The sequence below is a fragment of the Petromyzon marinus genome, chromosome 11, assembly GCF_048934315.1.
Source record: "Petromyzon marinus isolate PM22_M1 ecotype Great Lakes invasive population chromosome 11, UKy_Petmar_22M1.pri1.0, whole genome shotgun sequence".
In the NCBI taxonomy this organism is placed as follows: domain Eukaryota; kingdom Metazoa; phylum Chordata; class Hyperoartia; order Petromyzontiformes; family Petromyzontidae; genus Petromyzon; species Petromyzon marinus.
Genome location: NC_133677.1, coordinates 10,696,530 through 10,715,079, shown reverse-complemented (window position 1 = coordinate 10,715,079; position 18,550 = coordinate 10,696,530). Strand labels below are relative to the sequence as shown.

The following is an 18,550-nucleotide window of genomic DNA, read 5'->3' as shown; positions in this document are numbered from 1 at the left end:
CAGAAAGATTTCTGGCTCCCAGGTGTCTTTTATACAGGTAACGAGCTGAGATTAGCACACTCTTAAAGGGAGTGCTCCTAATCTCAGCTTGTTACCTGTATAAAAGACACCTGTCCACAGAAGCAATCAATCAATCAGATTCCAAACTCTCCACCATGGCCAAGACCAAAGAGCTCTCCAAGGATGTCAGGGACAAGATTGTAGACCTACACAAGGCTGGAATGGGCTACAAAACCATTGCCAAGCAGCTTGGTGAGAAGGTGACAACAGTTGGTGCGATTATTCGCAAATGGAAGAAACACAAAAGAACTGTCAATCTCCCTCGGCCTGGGGCTCCATGCAAGATCTCACCTCGTGGAGTTGTAATGATCATGAGAACGGTGAGGAATCAGCCCAGAACTACACGGGAGGATCTTGTCAATGATCTCAAGGCAGCTGGTACCATAGTCACCAAGAAAACAATTGGTAACACTATGCTGTGAAGGACTGAAATCCTGCAGCGCCCGCAAGGTCCCCCTGCTCAAGAAAGCACATATACATGCCCATCTGAAGTTTGCCAATGAACATCTGAATGATTCAGAGGACAACTGGGTGAAAGTGTTGTGGTCAGATGAGACCAAAATTGAGCTCTTTGGCATCAACTCAACTCGCCGTGTTTGGAGGAGGAGGAATGCTGACTATGACCCCAAGAACACCATCCCCACCGTCAAACATGGAGGTGGAAACATTATGCTTTGGGGGTGTTTTTCTGCTAAGGGGACAGGACAACTTCACTGCATCAAAGGGACGATGGACGGGGCCATGTACCGTTAAATCTTGGGTGAGAACCTCCTTCCCTCAGCCAGGGCATTGAAAATGGGTCGTGGATGAGTATTCCAGCTTGACAATGACCCAAAACACACGGCCAAGGCAACAAAGGAGTGGCTCAAGAAGAAGCACATGAAGGTCCTGGAGTGGCCTAGCCAGTCTCCAGACCTTAATCCCATAGAAAATCTGTGGAGGGAGCTGAAGGTTCGAGTTGCCAAACGTCAGCCTCGAAACCTTAATGACTTGGAGAAGATCTGCAAAGAGGAGTGGGACAAAATCCCTCCTGAGATTTGTGCAAACCTGGTGGCCAACTACAAGAAACATCTGACCTCTGTGATTGCCAACAAGGGTTTTGCCACCAAGTACTAAGTCATGTTTTGCAGAGGGGTCAAATACTTATTTCCCTCGTTAAAATGCAAATCAATTCATAAAATTTTTGGCATGCGTTTTTCTGGATTTTTTTGTTGTTATTCTGTCTCTCACTGTTCAAATAAACCTACCATTAATATTATAGACTGATCATTTCTTTGTCAGCGGGAAAACGTACAAAATCAGCAGGGGATCAAATATTTTTTTCCCTCACTGTAAGTGCATTTTTCTTTGCAATTCTTTGGTCGCAAGAGTGAAATGGATTTTCAGCCCAAGCACCACTTTTCTGGCTTTCAATGAATAGATAAAAAGTGCATAGGGATCAAACCATTTCATTGGGTCGCAAAGCCCGCAAAATAGCGGCTGAATCTTCAGCTTTCATGCTTACGTGCAACTCGTACAATGTCAAACAAATAAAATGCCCCAAAAAAGTGGCTACACTGCCGTATTTCGCTCCACATTCATCATTCCTTTACATACGCTGCAATGGCAACGTTTCAGTAATTTATAAGTCGTATAGGGCTGTGTTTATGGAGGAGCTACATAATCCACTAGGCACTAAAAAAACCTTTGCAAGCTGTTTCATGTACAATTCCATTCACCTTTACATTGGATAGTCTGCAATGAAACTGGTGTGTGCATAAGAAGTGGTGGAATATTTTGCGGGTGTCTCTATTCATCGCAACTTCTCTCTCAATTTTATGAATGCCAGGCTAAATTCCACATTGAAGATGTTGGCTCCATGTCTACGACCAAGGCATAAACGTATCTTAAACACAACGTAATATGTTCATGAGCACATCAATAATGCTGAGGAGTTAACGGCAGGCTAAAGTGGCGCCGCGTCCCAATGTCCATTTGTTTTATGTGGGGTGTTCACGGGTGTTCGCTTTATGGCACTTGCCGTGGCATTCCGCAGGATGAAGAGGGGGCCCCCTTGGGGTGTCCTGTTCGTGTGTGCAGGTGATATACAAAAAGCCAATGGCAAAAGTGTCTCCCCTGCTTAAACGAGCATAAGAGCGGCACTAATTTCCATTGACAGCACTGAGCCGGTAGAGAAAATTTCGTATTTTCATGCTTGGAGCCGGTCCTCTCCGTGGGATGACCACTGCCGGCCTCCCGCAAATCCAAGAATATAATTTTGACAAACATACTGTGATTTGAAGCTTTCGTGACCGCAGGAATTAGTCTTTGGTTATTTCGGTAAAGACGTTTATATTTAAGGCCTCGACGCAGAGGCACTGGGTCTCTGTGTGTCTATGTTGTGTGTCTCTCTCTGCTTGTGTGTCTGTCTGCGTTTCTCCGTGTCTCCGTGTTTCGTCCCCCTCTCGAGTTGAGTTCTACCTGATGACGATCGCTTGTGTTGCAATCGAAACGTCGTATTCTATCATTTAATTTATTTTCTCTCGACGTGACTTTACCGAAAGAACCAAAGAGTGAACGTACTGTGTTTGGTCATGGTGGTTTTTTGCCCATACTTCACCATTCTCGACACTGTGGGCTGGTGAAGGTCGGCGGGTGGGGGTGGGGCGGACAGGTTCAGGTATTGCTCTCCATTAAAGTTAGCTGTGGCCAGGAATTGTGCAGTGCGCTTACCACTGTGCCACTGCGCCACCATCCAGGCTCATTATTTTATGCAAAAATACCCACAGAGGAATTGGTAAAATATCCCAGTCAGATCCCTCTTCATAAAAGGAATCGAGGCTCAGCGAGGCTTTATTAGTCAAATGAATAAATCTTACCGTTTTCCTTTTCTGTTTACTTTGATATGGAATTGCTTTGGGTGATGGGAGGAGACATGGAAACGTAGGAATGTACTTTAAGTCACAGGCACATTGCGATAGAGTGCAGGTCTTAAGCATGTCGATAGCCACACCTGTGATTGCCTTTCCTGATTGTGCAGCCACGTGCAATGTACTTGTCCCCAATGTTAGCAGGAGTTTAGTTGCCAAGTGCGTTCACCAGATATTGTCAGTGCATTGAGGCTCGAACAAGAACCAAATAATTAATGCCTTTCCCATCACCATGCATTCACTAAGTGTATCAACAATCGTCAGATTCTCAAGGTTTTTGCAAAAGCTTTTTTGAAAGGGACATTTAGCCAATTCGTAATCGAGTGATGTATATGGATAGGAAACCCCCACGTATGAGGGAAGAACACTCAATTCTAAGCACAAAGGTCGCCAAACTACTGGTTGCACTGCCATCTCCTAACTACCTTGTAGCGCTGCAGGTTGGACGTCTAACACACGGCGATGTTTGTATGTTTCACCTGCTCGGCATTCACAGTGCAGGCTGACGAGCACGCCACCTTGCTTAACGCAGGTGAAATCAATGCTTAACTGATTTCCATCAATGTGCTGTGGCTCAAACGAGAACAAATTCGCACCTGCAAGAGCTGTGCTCTTAGCAACACTAACGAGTCACAGTCAATATGTGAGATTTTAGGGAGTCAACATTCTGCTAAAAAAGTAGTATTCTCTTTTACAGCCTCCCCCAAAACCTACGAGTATTTCAGTCTCAATGCTCCCAAGCAAACATGACCTTGCGTGCACCGCATACTATTAAACATATTAATAATGTCATGCAATTTGTTGATTAGAAAATATATGCTACGGAGCACTTTTATTTAATATCTTTCTATCTGCCGATAATTTTATATCCGCCACCGAGGTGGGTGGTGCTTGGAAAGGAACATTTATTATGTTTATTTTTAAATTGTGTCCTTTATCGAGTGTTGATCGCTCAAAATAATTGATCCGACAAAAAATATTGATAATTAAATTATCTCGTCTGGCAGCGTGCGCGCGTGAGTGCACACAGTGCTGTTGTATTAATACACGAATAAAAACAAAATCCAACTCATTTTGCATGCTCCCCTGCTCTTTATAGCAGGGGTGCGTGCGATTCGCAAATGCGCATTTTGTTTAATTCAGCCAGACAGATTATTATTGGCCGCAGGATGGGGGAGTGGAGGTGTGACATGACGGCACAAATCAATTAAAAGACGCGAATGCAAAGTGTCACGTAAGACGTGGTGAAAGGCCTGCGCTATAACAACTCCTGAGCCACACTGCACATTGGAGATTCATGCCTTGCTTCCCAAACTTACACGAGAAAATCATTGCAATTGCACGGGCACAGCGTTGCGTTGCAACTGCGGTCAGCTTTGGTAAAAAAAAAAAAAAGTCGTTTAGTAAAAAGACACCAACGGAAATCTCATCCGTGTTATGCGTCGCAAAGCTACATTGTGAATTCTATAAGTACACGTACCTCCATTTTTGTCAGCTGGCTGACTGCTGGATAGGGCCTCCCCCCAGCATGAAGTACCAGGCAGTACTCCATGCTGGTCAACGTGGGCTGGTGAAGGCGGGCAGCAGAGACAGTTCAGGATCGGATTTTGCTGCACCGGACCTCACGAGCAGCATAGACCCACAACAGTGTACATTACATCTGTTTCGTGTCCACGGTGGTCGCCCATCCAATACTAATAGAGGCTCAACCTCTGCTTATCTTCAGATGTGTGATTAGATTGGGCGCATTCCAAGTGATTTGGTCATAAGAGAATGAAGGATATTAGTAAGCCAGGTTAAAGTTCCACACATGTTAGTTATTTTTTGGCTGGATGTGGTTTACTATTACGACTATTACTATTTTTTTTATTTACCAGGTAAGGCCCACTGAGCTTTATAGCTGTTTTTCAGATGTGACCTGGGTCACAAATGATAGCTCAACAGAGTGGCTTTTGTGCAAATTCAAAGCAGCCAACTACTCTAAACGCACGTTTCTAAACGTGGAGGGAAAAACTGGAGGTCTCGGAGAAAAATACACTCGACCACGGGGAGACGTGCAAATTCCAAATATGCTGGAGTCAGGGTCAGGATCAAACCCACGACCTCCTGTATACCAGGCGAGGTAGTTAATATCTCGCCACCGATGCACTCCGTTTAGTGTGCTTGCCTCACAACTCGGAAGTTCTGAGTTTAAATCCCCGGTTTTGCCCATCATTCCCCTAAATAGATTGAATGATTGGCACTTTGTGGGAGGTCAAAATGGTTGTCCTGTGGAGGGAACAGCCCCCATTACAGGCTCCACAGAGATAATTTCCCCCCCACTCCCCATCACGGGAAGGCACAATTTCCATTGCTGCCTCAGGGCCACCAGTAGAGATGGTGTGCCGCTCCATTGATTGCATTGAGACATTAATTTTATTAAGACTGTAACAAAAATGTAATGGTATAATAATAAAAATTGGTACAAACTTTCAAGCTTGTATTATTTTACATGTGATGGAAAGGTTTATGCCGCACGGAATGCATTTCACAGGGGAATGACCAGAGGCAACAACTTTTGAAGTGGCCTTTCTCAAATTTCACCTTTTTATCATGTCGACTCGGCCGCAAATGAGAACCTGGTGCGGTGTGTAAACATCGCCACGAGGGAGACAAAGGTGGCCGGGCGTGGTGCTGGCCACCCTCCCCCTCGTGTGCCGAGCCGGCCTTCATAGGTGTTCGCTAACAGCACTTGCCCTGACAATCTGTTAGGGCTATACGGGGTTTGTTTTTGTCTATATATACAAACTAGCTTTTTTGCCCGTCCAAGGACGGGTGTATATTGCAGTAAATCTGAAATATTCAATAGAAAAATTATTCAGCTCATGATTATTAATGAGGGGGGGGGGGGATTGCCCCATGTGGAGTGACGTCACCCCCTCATGGTTATTGTGGAGGGGTGCAGCATGTGGAGTGACGTCACCCCCTCATGATTATTAATGAGGGGTGCGGCATGTGAAGTAAGGTCACCCGCTCATGATTATTAATGAGGGGCGGGGTGCGGCATGTGGAGTGCGTGGGCATGAATATTAATTAAGAGGGGGGGGGCTCTTTTGTAGTGACGTCACGCACGGATGTAGCACTGTGCTGCGTATATTTATTTTTGACCCGTCACTTTCTGTAAAGAAACGTCATATTTGAAGCGACTTTGCGTAATCAATTATTTAATTCAGCTCAACCTTCCTCTGCGTTAGTGTAAAAATCCACCCACTCATGAATATTAATGAGGAGGGTGGGCCTCATGTGGAGTGACGTCACGCGGGGGGGGGGGGTGAGCCTCATGTGGAGTGACGTCACGCCCGGGACGGACAGACATTTCTGGGTGATTATATTCTGTAATATATGAAGGGGCCCAGGATGCTGCTGCTGCGTAATGGTTAACACACTGCAATGCAGAGGTCACTGGTTCAATCTCCTGTTGTGGAGGTTGAAACATTGGGGCACGTTTCTTAAACTCACCTCTGTCCATGCCAGCAGTGTAAAAAGGAAGACCACACTGAGTCGATAGGCAGGTCGCGTATGGTGGGGTAAAGTGTGGGTACTTGCCACCTCTTCCAACACACGTGGCCTGCCTGGAAGATTAGGCCAAATGCCCTCCAGAGGATATGTTAGAGCTGCCTCTAATGGAGGATCTTCTGCCAGCAGTGGCGAGACCCGAGCAATTGCAGGGCCTCACTTTTATATTTTACGAATGAGCTGGCGCTGGCCGCACACGAAAGAAGAAGGTGCCCTCCCCAACGAAAGTTAAACCTTTTGACTGCCATGCCCGTGATACACACGGCCTCTGCCGTCTTCATCAGATTCCTGCCCAGTGACACTGCCTGGCCGACTGGCCACCTGGCCAGCCAGCCGGCCTATTCACACCTTTGCCGACCTGCACGGTCCCCCGATCACGATCCAACCTCGTCCCACAAAACAGCTGATATCATCATCGCGTGCGCAGTGTCGTGTGCTATCCTTTGGCTGGCCATTGCTTCACTAGGCTTGATCATCAGCAATGAATGTATCCTAGAAAATGTGTGCTGCCCATGCCCAATTAGTATCCAATGTGTGTCTAATTTGTATTTGTTCCCCGATTCATTCATCTTATTTCTCGCTTGCAGTGTTATTGCAGGCATGCATCTCTCCATGCTGCGATGCATACTTATAGGATATTCTAGATTTGAAGCTTTCGTGATTGCAAGGATTCATACTCTTGGTTTTATTGGTAAAGTCCTATGTGACTTTGTAGGATATTGTTCGTGTCATTGTTTCCTTTCCGTATGCCATGGTGGGTAATATGCAATGACTGGAAATATTATTCTCAAGAGTACATTGGTGTGTTGCTCTTCACTATAAAATCGGTTATCGAAAAGCATGCCATCCCCATCTCATCCACCTCTATTTCATCCCAATCTGCTATTCACCAACCTGCTATTCACCAATACATATTCTGCTGTGATTTCCAGTAATATCTCACAATTATTTTACTTTGTTTAACAAACTTGTTGTAAAGGACTTTTTTGTTGCGCATTTTTTATCTTGAGTCCGACGTTTAAGCCACCTTCATGAGGTTCTTCAATTTATTTATTGTTGCATATTTTATTTTTCATATTTTCAAACCAATTTTGAGAGAATAAATTCTGTAGTTGCTTACAACAGTCTGGGTAAAAGTGTGTCCTCTTGTCTGGCTCATTATTTTATTTACTTTTACATTTAATGTCAGTGTAGCTACTCCATCGTTATAATAGTTGTTGATATGTTTAATGAAATCCCTGGTATTTGAGATATTGAATAACTGCATCAGTTTCTACCGAATCCAATGCCTTATCATAATCCACAAAAGAGAGGCATAATTGAATTTTAAATTAAATTGTATTTTCTAGGATCTGATTAAATATTGTGTAATTGGTCGATGGTAGAAAACATTTCTTAATTCAGCTTGATTTAACTTGCTGCATTATTCAGTGCCTCACAACATTCATGTACAATTCATTCATAGGAGGTTAATCGGTCTCATATTCGTTCAATCAGTGTTGTCTCTCCCTCTGTATAATAGAATTATTGAGGCATGCTTGCATTATTGATATTTTTTAATTTCTCTGCAGACAGTTAGTGGATCTGTCTGCTATTGCTGTTTCAACAGCTGGTGCATCTGCTTTGATGTTTCCATCTATTCCGTCTGGTTAAGGAGATTTCTCTCTTTTTACAATGTGTACAGTAGTGGTTAAGTCTTCAAGTGAGAAATTTTGAATCTCCTACTCCTCATCTGAATTTTTTTTCCCTGAGATAAATAACTTGTTTTGCTTGAGACATACGTAAAGTTACTCCATTATGCTTACAATTATGTCCCAAATAGGTTTTTTTCTAACGTCTGAATTTTCAATATTTTCTCTGCGACTTGCAACGGTGGCTGCCCTTTTTAGATACTGGTCCCTGTTATACGAAAATGTAATTTTCACCACTGGCAGTGTGCCACCGAAGAAGCGGAAAAAGTCAAAAATGTCTCCATACTTAAATGAGCATGTGACAGTACCAAAACCACTTTCCATGTCGTGCTTTTAGCCAGAGGTGAAAATTCGACATTCCTATTGTAGATATCTTCCCGAGAGACGATGCCCTTTTTTGTTTCTTCAATTTACCTTACAGGGATACATCCTTTTTGCAGACTACAAGAAGAACACGTACGAACAATCAAGGGCTAAAATGCACAGCAGCAGCAGCAGTAACAGCATGGATCAATTCGAGCGCTGCTTCACCATTTTCAAACTTCCCTCGGACTTGGTAAAAAGTGCAAGCGAAGGGGAGAGCGGGCGCCGTGACACGGAACATCCGGTGGCGGCGGCGGTGGCGGCGGCGGCAGCTCGGCGCGAGAGCTCAGCAGATGGCGAAGGAGGGGCCGCGTGCCCCGCCGAGACCGCCGCATCAGCGGAAGAAAGCGCCGTCTCGGAGGGGCCACGGTGCCCGCGCAGGAGCTGGAGAGCCGTCAGAGTGGACCTCGTTGTTTGCCCTCACAGACAGCATGCGTTTGCCCTTCTGGGCTGGACGGGCTCCCAGGTGAGTTTTGAGAGGGGGGGCTGGAGAGGTGAGTCACACTGGCTGCCACGAGCACCATCTGCTCCGGTGACTATTGAGGCGTAATTGGAGAATGTTTCGGCCGTGTGGCCGCTGTGGTTAGATCGCCCAGAAGGTTGCGAGTTCAAATGTCGGTCAGAGGTTGACTCGGCCCAATATTGTCCCTACATGGTCAATAAAGTCACTACCACCTCTTTGGGAGGACAACAGTGGGTGTCATACAGAGGAACGTGTCTCCTCCATATGAATGTGGAATTTCCACTTCTGACTCTTGCTTGTCAATTTGAAATGAGCCATGCACCACACTCGTCTAAGTATAAAGACCGATAAAAACTTTTTTACGTTAAATTCAAGAAACGAAAAGATTCAACCCATTCATCATGAAAACAGTTTTTAAACTTCTGAATTATACTCTACTAAATGAACATACCTTGTTTTGTGGGAAATAAATAGACAAAACTGATCATTCTAAGTATCTGTTCAAACAAGCATCTTCATTCCCAGACCTGAGCCAGAAATGAAGAATTTATCCCGAGAGTGGTGGGTGCCAGACTTTTCATGGATTAAAAGTAATAAAAATAATCGTTGTGGAAATTAAATCATCGTGTATAAGGGAACGATATGAATTGGTCCATTAGAGGACTGTGAAAGGAGATGGCTTGAGAAGGTGTTCATACAGCAGTGGATATATCACGGCTGATAATGATGAATCTTTTACCTTAAAATTGATTTAGTCTCTAGACCTTTTTTATACATATAAGGTCGCTGCTTTGAATTTTTGGCATATGCTTCTTTTGTTGTTATTAAACAAACTGAAATGCCTGCAGGATATTGCAAATCAGTGAGCACTTAAACTCCACTTTACAGATCACCCTTTTCAGAAGCTGTTCTGAACTGCCTCTAACGCAGTGGGCCTTCACCTTGACTGCAGCCTTGCAGCACCCCCCCCCCTTCCTTTGGTGCCCAATCGTTAAAACATGCATAATGTTAATACATGCCTAGGGGTTTGATGAAACAAAGTAGTTGTACTGACGTGCCCGTGCTTCATTTGTGTTTCTCGATGATTTGCCTTCTCAAAAAAATGTGGCCATGTCTCGCATCCCCAGAAAGGTAATTTCGCACCCCCAGGGGGTGCGTGCACCCCAGGTTAAGAACCACTGCTCTAATGAGTGTCACCTTACTGCCCATGCAGCCCCAGGAGCCACCAAATACCAGGGTTGCAAGTGTGCTCCCACGATGCCTGGCAAAATGTGTTGGAGAAATAATTTGTTTCACGGATTTTAGTTTTTTTTTTTTTACTTGAAAGGTGTTGCCAAAACGAAACATGCTTGTCGAGACATGTTTAATGATCACATTACCCTTGATGGTTTTGTGGAGTTTTTTGGGTCAAAATTTTTTTTTAACAACCATTTTGCACAATAATGGCTTTAAAAGCAATATGCAAGTATCGTCAGATAATGATTTAATTTTACTGAATTATTATAATGCCCCATTAGTTTCATTGCCATGTCAGCATTATAATGAACCAAGTCGTTGGGTGAGTGAACTTAGCTGGCATGTGCCATACAGAGCATTATGGGGCAGTTGGTTGGTCTTACGGATGGATGTTTGCCTTTGCAAATCCAGAATCAACTCACTGAGAATGCAGCCTCAATCTCATTCGCAAATAAGTGCCCCATTGGCCATCATAATGCACATTAAAGAATACTAATTTCGAATTTGTATATCATGTGCCATTTCCAACGCGAAATTTTGATAATGAATCGGCATTTGATAAATTATTACCATTTTCTGAATGGTTGCCACCACTAGACATGTCCTGAGACAGTGACATGATGATGTTGTGTATTCATCCAGAAAAGCTCCATTAGACTTGAGACTTTGTTTTCCCAAGAGGCTGTCCTGCAGTATAATTTTTGACCAATTTCTTATCCTTGGTTCTTTCGGTAAAGTCACGTAGAAGGGAAACAATAAAATAATAAAAATATAAAACAATAAAATTCTCACGACATTTCCGAACATAGATGGACTCGTCCATCTGAACAAACTGTCAAATCGCTCTCCGTGGTGCTAATGTTAAAAATAACCGCCACTTTTTGCAAAATTTATTGCTGTGGGTTTCAAAACTGATGATGATTGCTTGTGTTGCAGTCGAAACGTCGTGAGAATTTTATTTTTTATATTTTTATTATTTTATTGTTCCCTTCTACGTGACTTTACCGAAAGAACCAAGAATACGAATCCCTGCAGTCACGAAAGCTTTAAGTCAAAATAAAATTTCTTATCATTTACCAAAATACAATCCGAATACCTGGATGAATCCCACACACATGAAGGGGATAATATTCACAAATTCGTACAGATAGCTCATCAGTCTGTTTCCTGTAATGCCGTCTCCTGCTTAGCTTACAGGCGACCAGGTTTTCTAGTGTAATAACAAATGATGAAATCTGTGACTTAAAAAAACACTGCATTGCAGCCAATTATGTTATTTCAGCTATTGTGCAATGCACAAAGGAAAACTGCAATCCAGGGGTTGACATTTCTATTTGGGTGATTTGCTGAAACAATTGGGCAAGTCCATCAAATCGCCCTGCCTCTGTCTACTCAGCATTATAAATGGTTACGCCACAATAATAGGTGTTTTTCCCCTTTTTTCTGGCAACAAAACTGAAACCTTTTTTCAAGGATTCATGTCTGCATTAACCACAATACCTGCAGTCAAAATGCAAACAAGAAAGCCGTCCCTTGGTGTGGACCAACCAGTTTCAAGGACAATGCATATATTATCATAGTATGTTGTTTGTTTGCATTTTGACTGCAGGTATTGTGGTTAATGCAGACATGAATCTTTGTTAAAAAAGGTTTCAGTTTTGTTGCCAGAAAAAAGGGGAAAAACACCTATTATTACATTTTGGTACTGGCAAAGGAGGTCTAATGATGTGGTTACACCACAGTCGATCGTCAGGTCGCACGTGATGGGGTAAAGCGTGGGTATGCCCAGCTCTTCCAAGATGTGTGGCTAGCTTGAGAAAGTAGGTCGATGCAACTTCTAGAGGGGCACTCTAGAGCTACAATTAGTGGCGTGAGCAAGCAACTTTAATCTTTTTATATTGCATACAACATACACTGCTTGTATCAACAAATGTGAGTGCCTGCCTGCTTAAGCAAGCCGAGGGTAGTTCTCGTGTCTGTCAGCGGATACGAGCCAGTGATGCAAATTGTAAATTCCTATTCATAGTACAACCACTGTTGACTTTCCACGAAATAATATTACATTTTATACCCCAGGTGAACGAGTCAAATCTTGACCGGGATATAAACTCATAATCTTCCCATTGTAAGTTCAACACTATAACCACATCACCATCCCGTTGGATCAGCTGCTCTGATTACATTGGATGTGTTCTTGAATACCAATATATAATTCAATCATTATTATTATTATTAACTGCTCTTCTTTCACGACCAATAGTATTCATGATGAAGGTTTTTAGGTTCGATCGCTGTAAATATAAATGCGTCGTTAATGTTGGTCACAGGAATCTTTTGGCCACATCTCACCACGCTGGTCAGTGTGGGCTGGTGAAGCGGGTCGTGGCGGGGGATGGGGGAACAATGCCAGGATCGGTTCCAATATCACTTGCCACTGATGTTAGCCGTGGCCGGGAATCAAACACAGTTTGAAACATGCATTTAGATTATTTGGCTGCTATAAATTACCACATGATAAGCCACTTCTTTGAGCTATCATTTGTGGCCAGGTCGATTCTGAAACAAGAAGCTAATAGATCAGTGGGTTTTACCTGGTAAAATAAACATAGATTTATTTTTATTTGCTTACATTTCCGATACTTTGCACTCCTATCGTGTGTACTATTATTTGTTGTAACTTTCTGACCCGCCCCTACCGGACATCTGTGAAAAAAAGCTTTATAGCTCATCGGATTCCTCCAGTATAAATAAAAGATTACGATTCTGTTTGATACCTCCGCATAACTGTTCGGTCCCCAGGACAATATATAGGGCAAAACCATGAGGCTTTGGTGATGTGCTGACTGTAACGTCATTTGGCTATGGTTGTACCCAACAGGTACAATCATCAAGTAATTCAGAAGGCATCAAGGTATGAATTAATTTTCACAGCTGCCAAATGCTGTGCAAGATCTCTCATTCCAAGATAAACATAATAAGATATAAAAGTCCAGTCCTTCAAAAAAATGTATTCCAAATTTACATAACCATTAAAATTGACAGTTCCCCTGTGCATTGAATGAACAGTATAGGCCATCATCTTGGGAATTTGTATTTCTCCACTGTTATGCACAATGCATACAGACTGATTATGTTTTCCCTCGATTTCATTATTAATACCACGCGCGTATATCCAAGAGCCTCTTTTTGCTGGCTTCCGTCCATGCTCCACAGATGCCAGTCTCGTCATCAACAGTGTGTTACGTGTTGTGTGAATCGGTGTGAAAACTTGACAGCAATGGCTCTGTCGTGCATGTGGGAGGTGGGGGGGACTTACAAATTTGACAAACAGTTGTTAATGCTCACCTCACACGTGCATCAGAGCTTCTGCTATGCTTTATAGGATCAACGCTAATACGGCAAGCTAGTATCGTTTAAACAACAAAACAATTGTGGCACTGCATTGGCAGCGGTGCGCAAGCACAAATAACAACTCAACATATTCATGATTAATGCTTTTTTAGTATAGTTTAAGCTAACTGGGTGGTATTATGGTTTGGGCATTGATTTAAAATGAGAAAGTTAGGTGTTCAAATCCCAATCAGCCTATCAAACCCCTTGGGGTCAGTGAAACGTGAGCACTTTGTGGGAAGTAAACATTAGTTTTCCATGTGCATGAACTACTCTCTGCCAAAGAAATGTGGAATTTCCACCATCGGCTCATGACAGCCAGGGGAATTAAGCTCTCTCTGCACTCATCTAAACGTGAAGACACTCCGACCTGACTTGAATCTGGTGTATGTGCTCATGAGACATTGTTTTGTTTCGAGATCATAGCTATTGTGGCTAAATTTAGAGTCAAACTGCTGAGCGTACAGTACTGTATCTTGACACACTATTGGGATTATGCAACATATCAGATATTGTTTTGGCAGTGGTGTAGTATAAGCACAGGCTGAAAATATATTGCCACCATGGGTCATTCATTTACCTGCAGCACCTCACAAGTGTGTACACCCAATACAATGAACTCGTATGTTTCAGGCTGTAACCCTTCTTCAGGGTAAAAGAGATGTGTACATTGCAAGGGGCACTCTTTTACATTGATGTGCCTTGACAAGACCAAACTTTTATTCATTAAAATAGGTCGATGAATCATTTTACTATTAGCAAATACAGTAATCGATACTGAAGGTTCATTTCGCTGATATTTTGACATTGGTAATAAATGCAAGCTCGTTATTTACCTTTAGCCTGATATTCTAATGGCTGCAGTTATAAAGTATATAATAATGTCCATTCCAGCAGTATGATTTGATGTTGGCGCTTGGGTATTGTTACAATCTTTTGCATTCAGTGCATGGCAGATGTTTATTTTGCTGTTTTTTTTAATAATTGACCATTCATTTTCAACGAATGCCATGAACAAGGGATGTCTTAATTACTGTATATATCTATCTGTTGGCTTAACATTCCTAAAGGATTAAAGTAAATATTTAGCATAGCTTGTAATCTTACTGGACCACAATACTCACAACCTTAGATGTATAAGTGCACGAGTTTACAATCACAGCACATGTAAAAGCTTCCAAACTCAGAACGTTCGCTATAAGTGCAGAGCTAATCAAGATCTCGTCATAGACATCAGAAAATATTACGGCCAAAGTCACATTGGCCTGTGGTTTAAAACGCTTATCTGCTAGCTTGCAGCAAAGGATAATAATCCATTATTTACTCAAACGATCCATTTACCATTAATTAAGTCAAGTTAAAGTGCCTGTGCCGAGTTGGGCCTTAGCATGGTTTAACACGTAGGATTTCGCGACCTATATTATCCGTATTAGAGGTTTTTGAGTTAGATTAAACCTGCCACCACCTCACACGCACAGTTAGTAAGGTTTGTCACGAAAACAAACCGTAACAATTCGTTACTCGTACAGCTCACCAGTGTGCTGGAGAGTAAACCCACAACATTTACAACTCGAGTATGACTTTTCACCAGTAATCACAACCAGCATCATCTGGAAATGGTGCTCCATCTCTCCTGATGGCCCTGGGCCCTGACACACAGAAATGTGGGGATTTCACCATTCCGGTGACAGATGATAGTCTCTCCATGGGATGACCAATGTTGACTTCACACTAAGTGGTACACATTCACCATATCAATACTGGAAAGATGAAAGGCCAAGTCAACGGCCCTCACCCCCGACTGGGATTTGAACTTTGCGATTGTAAGTGAAGCAGCGTTCTAATCAGTGCTACCAACCAGTTGGATGTTGCACTCTTACACTACTGCATGTAGGTGCTTTTATATTGATGTACTGTATACTCTATATTACAGCAATTACAAATTAAGGGACTGCTTGGCAGTGGTACACAACCAAAAATTAAAACAATCACCACGTTAATCATTTCATACTGCCTTATAACTGTTGTTGTTATAGGGTAATGTTTTGGCAATCATCATTCTCTCCAAAACATTACCCTAAATTGCCCAGAATGTGAGCCTATTCTTCAGAGTGAAGGGCTTTTGCCAAAATCATTACCCTATTAACTTTTTTTCTGTTGTAAGGCAGCTTTAATTATGAACGTTGGGGAGTTTATTTTTTTCACACCACATATATTTTCCCAGGATTCCTTCTCCATGGGATCTAATCAAGAGCCCACAGGGACACGTTATCCCAATGGACTCTAACCTGGCATTCTAGGGATTATATAAATCATGATAAAAGTACTATCATGTATTTATATACATTTATTTTGCACCGTACGTAGCCAACCATGCTCATCGTAGGTGAGGGGGAAGGACAATAAACTAAACACAAAAAGCAGTTCTAAAGAAATGAATTTTCAATCTAGATGATTATATAAATCAGTGGTTTTCTAATATCGGGAGGAAGAGCGTTCCAGGCTGTAGCAGAAGGACACCTGAAAGCGCCACGTGATGCGGTCGCCGTTTCTGTTCGATGGCTATCCAAATGCCGCTGCTTCGAGGATGACCGGAGTTCACGTGATGGTTTATGCTCCTTGAATGTGTATCACAAAGTTTCCCCCATATAGCCTTTTTACGGGCTGTTGAGGTAAGTTCTGCTAGCAAGCATCTATTAAGGCCCGCCACGGCACACAAGGGGATGGTGTGTCCCGGCCCACGCCCAGCCGCCTGTCTCCCCACTGCTGGTGTTTGCAAACTGCAGCAGGTACTCCATTTAAGGTTCAATCAATCTAGGGTAGGGCCCAGGACCGGTTCAGATATTCGCCGCTTGATGTTGGCCACGAGCAAGAATCGAACTGGGGTTGCCGGGTCCGTAACGCAGTGCACTAGCCACTGTGCCGCCGATCCGCACAATGTGTAGCACATGAACACGCACGTAATGAATGCATGCTTGCGACAGGTGTCCGAGCACCCTGAACTAAGCTGATAAATGTTGGTTCTCCTCCCCTCTGCAGATAGGTCAAAAACCCCAAAAAGCAAACGTCAAACACAGAATTCCCAACGACCATGTGTACCAGCGGGATGATGTTTGCACACCCTGTGAGCGACTGTGATGTGTTTCAGCAATTTGAAAGGGATTTGAGACGATACGCCAGCCACGAGAAGAAGATGAGCCTCAACAGCCACCACCTGTACGACCGGACACAGGTCAGCTCCGAGGGTACACGGGCCGCTGCTGCCGCCACCGCAGTCAGCTGGGATCATGTTTACATTTCTGCGTCAGATCACCGTCTATCCGGCGTGTGTGTCGAGGTCTCCCGCTTGCAAATCCAATCATGGCCACCCGGGCCTGAGCCACGAGCCACTGAGTCTGTGAGCGTGTCTTCCCAATTTTATAAGTGTGCCGTCCTCCAGACAGGATGTATTGAGGGATTACCATGTTCTTTTGCAGATGTTTAAAATACCGGTTCACCAAAAATTACTCACAAATCCCACAGCAACTTAGCACCGCATGACACCGTCAGGACGAAATAAGCTGGCCGTAACAATGAATTATGTTTACACCCATCTGGTTAAGTATACATAGGGCCACTCTACTTGCAGAGTGATGCTTGTAAAAGCGCGTTCCATATCCGAGCAATTAGCGGTGCAACTTGGCTGCATGGAACTGAATCGCCTATATGTGGACATCCGTGCAATAAGCAGTTGTTCAACTGATCGTTCACAGGAGAGAGAGACTAACGCGACTCTCACGTGGTCTGCTCGGCGATTTGTAGCGACGCATTCCATTGCCCGCACATTTGCCAACGGCAGTTCGTTGCAGCTCAACTGCTTGCGCAGATGTAGGCAAAGCGGTCGCGGGCGACGATGATACGCTTGTGCAAGTTCGAGAGCGACCTGGTCGCGCAGCTGACAATCGCTCTCAGGTGTGGGGCCGGCTTAAACAGCAGCCTTGGTCGACCCGAGGCACACGCAGTTTGATTCCCTGCAGGTGCGTTTGAGGGCTTTGATATTGTTGGCGCATTTGATTTCGTGCCAGTCGAAGCAGCACTGTTGGCTACGTATGTGTGCAAAAAGAAATTCAACGTACGTGCAATTGTAAGTCAATTAGCGGGGGTCGCTTGCGGTGGGGTGGAGTATTGGGTGAGCTCTCTAATGCCAGTCTGTCTGGCAACGCTATGAAAGGCACAGGCTGGCACAGTGGCTAGAGTGTGTAACTTAATATCAAAAAAAGTTGCCATTCACATTTATCAGCAGAGATGAGAATCGTGGTGCACTTTCACTTAACTCCTCAAAAGAGTCAAACTCCTTTGACTTTCTTTTAAGCAAGCACCAATGCCGAAGGGCTGGCTTTTGGCTTAAACACTTTGCCAAGTGACGCTGTGCAGTCGGGCAGCGTCACTTTGATTGAACAACGTCATGTAGCTAATTGGCTCTGTATTGCTCATGCCACTACTGCGGTCATTTGGTGTTTCATTTTGAGTGTTCGGCCCAAAGGGAATATTGGTCCCTGAGTTATCAATTCACTCACGTGCACCCTCCAAAACTTAAAAAAAGTAACAGTAAAGCAGTCCCGCGTGTATAAAACACCTTTGCGCTGGCTTCGCAGCCACGATAATTGTGTCCAGGTAGGCGCAAACAGGAGCGGGCCTGCCGACAGGCTCACGTTGTCAACTCTCAGCGAATCGCCTCTGAGTGTCATTGCACACTTATTGCTTGCATAAGTGAAATCAACATGGCCCACAATGTGAGAGCCATTTAATTAAATACATATTTTGAGTATGTAGTGCAAATCAGCTCTTCTTTGCACACTTGCCGATCCGAAATTGTCATGTTCTTTATTTATTGAGTTTTGGTC

General features: G+C 43.6%; 1 protein-coding gene across 5 annotated transcripts in view; it reads left to right on the top strand.

Moving 5' to 3' along the window:
* Positions 1-18,550, top strand: part of LOC116941224 (DNA-directed DNA/RNA polymerase mu-like) — an 83,142-nt gene that overhangs the window by 48,425 nt on the left and 16,167 nt on the right. For 4 of the 5 annotated variants that reach the window (XM_032952044.2, XM_032952046.1, XM_032952043.2 and 1 more), the window contains 2 exons: positions 8,637-9,044; positions 16,816-16,899. In XM_032952044.2, the coding sequence (XP_032807935.1) occupies positions 8,637-9,044; positions 16,816-16,899 (492 nt within the window). The remainder of the gene's footprint in view (positions 1-8,636; positions 9,045-16,815; positions 16,900-18,550) is intronic. The other variant, XM_032952045.2, reaches the window with a different exon arrangement.